The 10,000-nt window shown below is 44.9% G+C and overlaps 1 protein-coding gene across 5 annotated transcripts in view; it reads right to left on the bottom strand.

The window, feature by feature from the left end:
• The window catches only part of cetp (cholesteryl ester transfer protein, plasma), a 36,504-nt gene that overhangs the window by 2,223 nt on the left and 24,281 nt on the right, over positions 1–10,000 (bottom strand). For all 5 annotated transcript variants that reach the window (XM_080539450.1, XM_080539449.1, XM_080539451.1 and 2 more), the window contains exons 10-15: positions 3,693–3,872; positions 3,270–3,317; positions 2,591–2,734; positions 1,847–1,914; positions 1,730–1,760; positions 1,034–1,103 (exon numbers count right to left, since the gene is read on the bottom strand). In XM_080539450.1, the coding sequence (XP_080395576.1) occupies positions 1,034–1,103; positions 1,730–1,760; positions 1,847–1,914; positions 2,591–2,734; positions 3,270–3,317; positions 3,693–3,872 (541 nt within the window). The remainder of the gene's footprint in view (positions 1–1,033; positions 1,104–1,729; positions 1,761–1,846; positions 1,915–2,590; positions 2,735–3,269; positions 3,318–3,692; positions 3,873–10,000) is intronic.

The following is a 10,000-nucleotide window of genomic DNA, read 5'->3' as shown; positions in this document are numbered from 1 at the left end:
ACTGATGAACAGAGATTAACACTAGAACAGCCGTCCCTATTTTACCTACTATAAGAGCTGCCTTTGTGTGTAAGCTGCTACTTACACACAATGACCACTAGTTGACCGGCATGTAAATTAGCCTGGCTCCTACACAGAAAAACTGCAAAATAGCTTTATACTAGCTGAAAATGTAACATTTGAAAATGTAAGGATACTGGGTGGTAGAACACACATAGGAAAACGTCATGAAAAGAGGGTCCTGAAATTTGATCGAGTGCAAAGATATAAAACATTTTTACTCAAAGGCTGTTCTAGTGTTAACCAGTAGACTGATGAACAGAATGGTTAACCAGTAGAGATGTTAACCAGTAGAGATGTTAACCAGTTCCAATTATTCCTTCAAGCCTTTAGCTTTAGCGTTCTTCTGCCCTTGGTGTCGTCTTGGCTGGGCGCCCACTTCTAGGGAGAGTAGCCACAGTACTAAATCGTCTCCATTTATAGATCATGTGTCTAACTGTGGACTGATGAATATCTAAACTCTTTGAGATTAACTATTTCCAGCTTCATGCAAATCAACAATGCTTGATCGTAGGTCTTCTGAGATATTTTTTGCGAGGCATGGCTCACACCAGCAGATGCTTCTTGTGAATAGCAAACTCAAAATGTTTGAGTGGTTTTTACAAGTCAAGGTATCTCTAACCCACACCTCCAATCTCGTTTCATTGATTGGACTCCAGGTTTGCTAACTCCTGCCTAGGGGTTCACATACCTTTTCCAACCTATACAATGATTACAGTCAAGTCAACATTACAGTCATGTATGTGCTATTAGTTGAAACAGATTGTGTGTGTTTATTATTGTAACTTAGATGAAGATCAGACCATATTTTAAGACACATTTATACATAAATGCAGGTCATTCCAAAGGGTTCACTTGCCACTGCACACACACACACACCCTCTTCCACACACCCACCAGCCCACCCACCCACACACACACACACACACACACACACACACACACACACACACACACACACAGGTAAACTCACCTGATATCACCTTTGGGATGCCGATGCTCTCCACTGCTTCTCTGAAGTATGCAATATCACCTTCATCCAGCTGAGGGCAACAGAGGACAACAGAGAATAACATCAGTGTATCACTGTAGGAGAGGGAGAGGAGAGGGGGAGGAGAGGAGAGGGGGAAGGGAGGAGAGGAGAGAGGGAGGGGAGGAGAGGAGAGGAGGGAGGGAGAGAGGGAGGAGGAGAGAGGAGAGGAGGGAGGAGGAGAGAGGAGAGAGGGAGGGAGAGAGGGAGGAGGAGAGAGGAGAGGAGGGAGGAGAAGAGGGAGGGAGAGAGGGAGTGAGAGAGGGAGTAAGAGAAGGAGGAGAGAGGGAGGGAGAGAGGGAGGAGGAGAGACGGAGGGAGAGAGGGAGGAGAGGGAGGAGGAGAGAGGAGAGGAGTGGAGAGGAGTAGGAGAGGAGGAGAGGGAGGAGGATAGGAGAGGAGAGGAGAGAGAGGAGACGGGGAGGAGAGGAGAGGAGAGGAGAGAGGGAGGTAGAGAGAGAGGAGGAGAGGAGAGAGGGAAGAGGAGAGGAGAGGAGAGGAGAGGGAAGAGAGGAGAGAGGGATGAGGAGAGAGGAGAGGAGAGGAGAGAGGAGGAAAGAGGGAGGGAGAGAGGGAGGAGAGAGGAGAGGAGGAGAGAGGAGAGTAGAAGAGAGTGCAGTCATGTGGTCTCCTTCTCACCTGCAGCTCGTCTGTCTTCCTTATGGAGACCCTGCACAGGAAACACACCACCATTACTGTGTGTGTGTGTGTGTGTGTGTGTGTGTGTGTGTGTGTGTGTGTAAATAGTGAACTCACTCAGATGTTGTGGCGTTTAGGATCAGTTTCTTGTCGGCATAGGAAGCTGTCATCACTACCTCGATATCCTAGACACACACACACACACACACACACACCCCAGTCAGCTGCTGAGCTGTAACATACACGCACGCAGGCACACACATTGGTTGTGTTCGGAATGGCATACTAGCATACTATTCATATTAGGTATAGCGTATGTGAAATTTGAGTATGCGAGAAATCTAGTATGGATACTAGATTATCCAGAATCTCTGAGTATGCGTTCGATCCATGCTATTCCTACTCATCTTCACCAAAAGGCATTGCTGACGTCTCTTCAGTCTCGTCAAACTGCGTCATACAAACTCATCATACAGCTGTTGTTTACATGGTCCGAGAGCCTGGAGACCGAAAGCTCGCAATAAACATCGTTTAGGCCACATTTTGGGAATATACATTGTAACTTTCTCACCTGAAATCATATTAAAACTTTATAAAATTACATGTTGCCTTTTTACAGCTTTTAGCCAATGGAGGTTTAAAATGGAGGATTTAAAATCCCTGCTGCCGGTGTAAACGGTCGACTGGTATTGGCATACTTATTATGAATTTAGTAGGCAGTATGCAATACTCATTGAGTATGCAGTATGCTAGTATGCCATTTCGAACACACCCACACCAACACACACACACACTCAAACTCACACACACACACACACACACACACACAGGCTACTGTAGGTGATTGTTGGGTAGTCTGACCGTCTCAAAGTACAGTGGGTAGTGTGGAGGACAGGAGAGCTCCAGGGCGGCCCTCGCCTGGACCCGCGTGCCCAAGGGAGAGGTGCTGAGGCTGGGCACCGACACGCTCCACACCCCCAGGCTTGGAGCCTGGCCCTGGAGACACTGAACACACACACACACACACACATACATACACGCACACACAGACACGCACACATGTACACGCACACACACACAGACAGACAGACAGACAGACAGACAGACACACACACACACACACACACACACACACAGACACACACAGACACACACATGTATACACACACACACACACGTACACGCACACACACACACGCATGTACACACACACACAGACGGACACATGTACACACACAGACAGACGGACACATGTACACACACACACAGACATACACATGTACACACACACACACACACATGTACACACACATGTACACTCACACACACACGCACACATGCACACACGCACACACACATGTATACACACACACACACACACTCACACACACACACACACACACACACACACAGACAGACAGACAGACAGACACACACACACACACACACACACACACACACACACACACAGGTACAGGTCAGAGGCGGCCTCCCCCAGAGGAGGACTGAGGGTCAAACACAGTGATTGTCTGGTTCCTACCTGCTGCAGCACCTCTGGCACGGCCGACACGTTGCTCTGCAACACCTCCTGTTACCATAGAAACGACCAGGCGGTTACCATAGAAACACAACTAGGAGACCCGGTGGTTACCATAGAAACACAACTCTGACCCCTAGGGCTTCATTTATAAAGCTTTGCGTAGAACTGGCGTAAACAGCCTGCGTATGTACGCAAAGCAAGAACATTTCCGCGCATCAACATTCTGCTTTATAAAACGGTGCGCAAGTCCCACGCCTGCTTACCAGTAGATAGTAGAGATACGTACAGTGACATCAGGGCCAGACATGACTAGTAGATAGTAGATATGTACAGTGAGCTGAGGGCCAGACATGACCAGTAGATAGTAGAGATACGTACAGTGACATCAGGGCCAGACATGACTAGTAGATAATAGATACGTACAGTGAGCTCCTGGCCAGAGATGTTGAGATGGAAGCGTCCGTCGTGGTGCGCTGCGGTCAGCAGGGGGTTAAAGACGTCGTCAGACAGCCAGAAGTAGAGCATGCGCTCCTCCGTTAGCTGGGCCGGGTCGAACACGGACTCGTTGATCACCGCAGTCACGCCCCGGTACTTGGCCAGCCCCTGGGCATCATGGGAAAAACAAGCATCATCATACCATCACCACAACTGTCATATTCATTAATAATTATACCATCACAATATCATACCATCACAATATCATACATCACAATATCATACATCACAATATCATACCATCACAATAACATACATCACAATATCATACCATCACAATAACATACATCACAATATCATACATCACAATATCATGCCATCATCACAATATCATACCATCACAATATCATACATCACAATATCATACATCACAATAACATACATCACAATAACATACATCACAATAACATACATCACAATATCATGCCATCATCACAATATCATACCATCACAATATCATACATCACAATAACATACATCGTGACCTGGAAGGACAACACAAAAGACACCATCAAGAGGGCACAACAGCGGCGAAACACCCTGAGAGTCCTCAGGAAGGAACACAGCAAGCAGGAGATACTGGTGACCTTCTACCGCGGCGCAGTGGAGAGCATCCTCACCTACGGCATCTGCAACTGGTTCTCCAGCTGCACAACAGCGGAGAGAAATGCGCTACAGAGAGTGAGAACAGCACAGAAGATCACCGGCGCCCCCCTCCCCTCTCTGGAAGAGCTGTACAACACACGCTGTCTCAGGAAGGCCTCCAAGATCACCAGGGACCCGACCCACCCTGGGTACGTACACTTTACCAGGCTGCCCTCGAAAAGGCGGTTCAGGACCCTGGCCGCAAGGACAAACAGACTGAAGAACAGCTTCTACCACAGGGCCGTCCAGGCCCTGAACACAGCAAAGACCTAAGTTCTGGGCCCTGGACAGTCTGGACGGATTGATGGCAGCTGCTGGCCTGAAAAAATCAGGTGTAGTGCTGAGGCACAAACATGTACATTTCAAGCCTGCAAACTGTGACACTTTAAACAAATGTGAAATAATACTATTGTGCAATATGACAACCCTAGTCGTCTATCTGTACAGTATAATTTATAATTTTATAATTTTGCCATTTAGCAGACGCTTTTATCCAAAGCGACTTACAATTACGAATTACAGGGACATTCCCCCTGGAGTAACTGAGGGCTAAGTGCCTTACCCAAGGGCACACTAGTAGTGGTGTGGCTTCAGGCGGGATTTGAACTCACAACCTTCCGATCCCAAGTCCAACTCACTATCCACTAGACCACCACTACCCCAGTATAGTACAGTGGATAGTGTACATAGCCTTTATTTATGTAAACCAGCTCCTTCCCTTCTTGTGATTTTTTAAAAAGTGTTTTTTTTCCCCTTTCCTAACACCAGGGGAGCCACCCCTCCTAAATTTCGTTGTTTGGTACCTGTACTGTAGCAATGACAATAAAGTCCATTCATCCATTCATTCATTCATCACAATATCATACCATCATCACAATATCATACATCACAATATCATACATCACAATATCATACATCACAATATCATACATCACAATAAGGTGTATCGTCATAAAACATGCCAAATAGGCTATGATAGAGAATAAACCACATTGTGTATAAGGTTCATACAGATACACCATTGTTCCTACATGACAGAGTATCTACAGGGCTAGACCAGGGTTAGACCAGGGTTAGGACCAGGGTTAGGACCAGGGTTAGACCAGGCTGAGGACCAGGGTTAGGACCAGGGTTAGAACCAGGGTTAGGGTTAGGACCAGGGTTAGGACCAGGGTTAGGGTTAGGACCAGGGTTAGGGTTAGGACCAGGGTTAGACCAGGGTTAGGACCAGGGTTAGGGTTAGGACCAGGGTTAGGACCAGGGTTAGGGTTAGGACCAGGGTTAGGGTTAGTACCAGGGTTAGGGATAGGGTCTGGGTTAGGGTCAGGGGTCAGGGTTGAGGAAATTGCTTTATTAGGAATACCCCTTGAAATATTATATCTCGTTTTCGAGGGGGTCCTATATGACAACAATAAAATAACAATTAGACAACACATTTAACAAAAAACAAGCGAAAAATCAACTAAAACTAAAGTAACAACAGGACAACTGAACCACACAAAACATGACAAGCAAAATAACAAAACATAACAAACAAACAAAATCATTAGAACAAAACATAAAGAGCATACAGATGGATCTTTCACTGATAAGCAATAGAAGAATATTAATGATGACAGTGATAGTATAAGTTATATCTTCATACGTGTATCTTTATAAGAGGTGATATTATAATGGACATGTACAATTGAGCTTATAATAAGCGGACAGTGCTATTTTAAACAGGTGGAAAGATTATAAAGATCAAATATTTGCAGGAAGATTATTCCAAGCAGATGGAGCTTTAAACATAAAGGCGTTCTTAGCCATAGATTTAGAAATAAGCAGGAACAAAAAAAAAAAGAGATGAACAGAATGTCTCAATTGATAAGGAGAAGAGAAGGGAACCATCAACTGCTTTAAATAGAGAAGGTACTTGTAATGTATACATTTGAAAATTAACTGCAGCCTCTGTCTTCTTATGGTGGGAGAGGGCCAGTTGAGACGTTCATACATTGTACAATGATGAGTTAAGAAAGGACAGCAAAGAACAAATCTGCAGTCTATTATAAGCTACATTCAAAGGATGAAGATTAGTCTTGGAGGTAACCATATATACAACATCAGCATAGTCTAATATTGGTAAGATGTGTTGAGACGCAAGTTTCTTTCTAACAGTAAATGAAAAGCAGTTTCTGGATTGGTAAAGAATTCCAATAGCAAGCTTCATTTTCTTAACAGTGTGAGTGATATGACATTTAACTGAAAGTTCTGACTCAAGCCATTGTCCCAGGTATTTGGTGTGTTCAACTTTCTGCAGGCATACCATCAAGACAGGAAATGACACATGCTGAAGCATCAGATTTTGATTTAATGCTTTTGCGAGTACCAAAAATCATAGTGTGAGATTTAGTTTTGTTGAGTGATCATTTGTGTGTTGTAGGATATTGAAATCAAATTGCAAAGCTGATTGAATCTGTAATAAATTAGTTTTAGATGTATATAATACTGTGTTGTCTGCATAAAGATGAACACAACATTCAGAACAGATTGAGGGGATGTCATTAATAAAAATGGAAAAAAGAAGTGGACCAAGAGTTGAGCCTTGAGGCACACCTCGTTGTTGTATTAACATCTCAGATTGGCTTCCTTGTATGACAACACATTGTTTTCTATTGTGAAGATAAGAATTGAACCACAGTAGAGCGTTACGTGACAGACCAACAGAATGAGGTTTATCTAAAAGAAGGTAGTGGTCAACTAGATCAAAAGCCTTGGTCAAATCAAATTGCACCTGTTAGTTTATTACGATTAGATGCAGTAAAAATATCATTTGTAAGTTTTAATAAAGCAGTAGAAGTGGAGTGATTTGATCGAAAGCCAGATTGAAAAGGTGATAAGATCTTATACTTGTTAAGAAAATCAGACAGTTGGTTATATATACATTTTTTGAATATTTTAGCAATAGAGCAGATAATTGAAATTGGTCTATAATTGTTAAGTTCAAGTACATCACCTCCTTTGTGTAAAGGAGTGATACATGAGCATTTCCACATGTCAGGTATTTCATAAGTAGCGACAAATTAAAGAGATCACAAAGGGTACATTAAAATGTGGGATGATACATTAAGACATTTGCTTTCAATTCCATCTAAACCAGGACCACTGGTAATTTTTAGATCAATAATGGCATCCAGGACCTCTACAGGTGTTATTCTCCTGAAGGGTTATGGTTAGGTATTGTACCAGGGTTAGGCACTTCAGGTCAAACTACCGCTGCGTCGCAACCGTACGAGCCACAGACGCCGTTCTAATATTTCCCGAATCGGCTTGGGCCCGCCGAACACATATCCGAGCCCCGACTCGGTTGCGGCGCCCCCTGTGGCCAGAATTCATAACTCCCCTCCTGAGTGAGCTAGAGGTCTGGTTTTCACATATGTCGAACATCTTGGTGAGACAAGTGTTTACCCAACATTTACCAAACTCGTCGAAAACGGTGCGTCTCTGCGGCTCGGAACGGCCGCGCTGACCGAAAAGCATTTAAAAATAACTCAAATTCAGGCTTCTCGGCCTAGGGTTAGGCACTTCAGGTCAAAGTACCGCTGCGTCGCAACCGTACGAGCCACAGACGCCGTTCTAATATTTCCCGAATCGGCTCGGGCCCGCCGAACACATATCCGAGCCCCGACTCGGTTGCGGCGTCCCCTGTGGCCAGAATTCATAACTCCCCTCCTGAGTGAGCTAGAGGTCTGGTTTTCACATATGTCGAACATCTTGGTGAGACAAGTGTTTACCCAACGTTTCGGCTTGATCGGCCATTCGTGGCCCAAACGGGGAGCTTTGAAGTAAGTGCACATATCTTCAAATCATGTCAGATACACACTTTGTCTGACAGGGCTGTGAAAAAGGCCTTTCTTAAAGGGACAGTTGACCAAAAAAAAAAAAGTTTCTTAAGAGACTCAAAACTTTACGAAACTTTGCAGGATGGTAGAAGGTCATGCCAAAAGGCCACGCAACAAATGTTACATTGGTTGGCTAAAGCGGGGCGCTACAGCAATCGATGGAAAAGGCTAACTTTGCTTTGAGGCAGCTTCTGTTATATGAACATGACATGGAGTCCAATAGTATGGTACTGAGCCCTAACCACCCTAACCAATTATATAGGGAAAATATAATTCATATGAATGGAGCCATTTGAAAGTACAAATTGACTGTATGTGTGAGAAATTGTTTTTTTTCAGAACGACCCATGGAATCACGCACAATGACCCCCTACAGATGAGCTAGAGGTCTGGTTTTCACATATGTCGAACATCTTGGTGAGACAAGTGTTTACCCAACGTTTCGGCTTGATCTTGATCTTGATCCATTCGTGGCCCAAACGGGGAGCTTTGAAGTAAGTGCGAAATCCGTAATTAAAGGGGGCGCCACGGAGCGACCGTTTGAGCTAGCGCCTCGAAACTCGGGGCACGCGACCGGACCCCTATGCCGCTTCACGGTGCCGATTTTTGGGTGACTGGGACTTTCTGGCACCGATTTCTGTTTTTCATCCTAAAGCAATACTGTCTGTGAAACTGCGTACAGTCTAGGTAGGTCGTTTGTTGGCAAATGAAAAATGCAAAACTCGGCCCCGGAGCCACCCAGGTGCCTGAAAATTGGCACGGTGAAGTGGCCTGATGCCTTGGACACACGCAGTGAGTTTTTTCGAAGTCCCAAAAGTGAGCCTAAAGTTCAGGAGGTCGCCAATGTTAAACGGCTGAGTGGGGAGGGGTAGTGAGTGACTAAATTGAGTGCTGTTTGGTGATACATTGGGCTAGAGACTTGAAATCTCTTTTGGCTGAAAGCTGGCATCCCACTGATGGTGTGTGTCTTTTTCTGTTCCCCTGGCTAGATAGGAAGTGTCCCAAAAGTGAGCCTAAAGTTCAGGAGGTCGCCAATGTAATGTCAATGGAGTCCAGCTTCTGTAATACGAAGATAGCATGAAGTCCAATAGTATGGTATTGGCCCCTAACAACCCTAACCTATAAACTTTGCCTAATATGAATTATTATGACTATCTTTGCCCCCCCATCACACACACACACACACACATACACACACACACACACACACACACACACACACACGTGCAGCACACCAGTGAGACGTCTTTGTGAAGGTGTGGAGTCAGTTGAAGGAGAGAGAGAGAGAGTTTCAGTTGAAGGAGAGAGAGAGAGAGTTTCAGTTGAAGCTGAAGAGATTGGAGGCAGACATGGCTATTAACAGACGTCAGCTACAGTAGCAAAAAGGTGACACAGCGAAGGGATCTAACGCTGGCGGGCAGTGTTCCTCAGTGTTCCTCAGGTTTTGATGTGAGTAAAAACATTTCATTCTGTTTTCTGAGAGTCTGAGGTTGAGTTTCGGTGCGTTTGAAGGCATTGCCACGAGGACGAGTATGGAGGACAGCCTGGACACATTCACCTGCAGGTCAGACCACTGGTGAACATTGTAATTAGAAATGGCTGGACAGCTCTACAAAATGCAGCGCTCTAATGCCCTGCTGACATGCCCTCTCTCCCTTCTTCTCCTTACTTTCCTGTCTGTCTTCACTGTATCTGTCTAATAAAATGTAC

The sequence above is a fragment of the Nansenia antarctica genome (genome assembly GCF_963989245.1).
Source record: "Nansenia antarctica genome assembly, chromosome: 9".
Taxonomy (NCBI): Eukaryota; Metazoa; Chordata; class Actinopteri; order Argentiniformes; family Microstomatidae; genus Nansenia; species Nansenia antarctica.
This window is presented reverse-complemented; position numbering and strand designations above follow the sequence as displayed.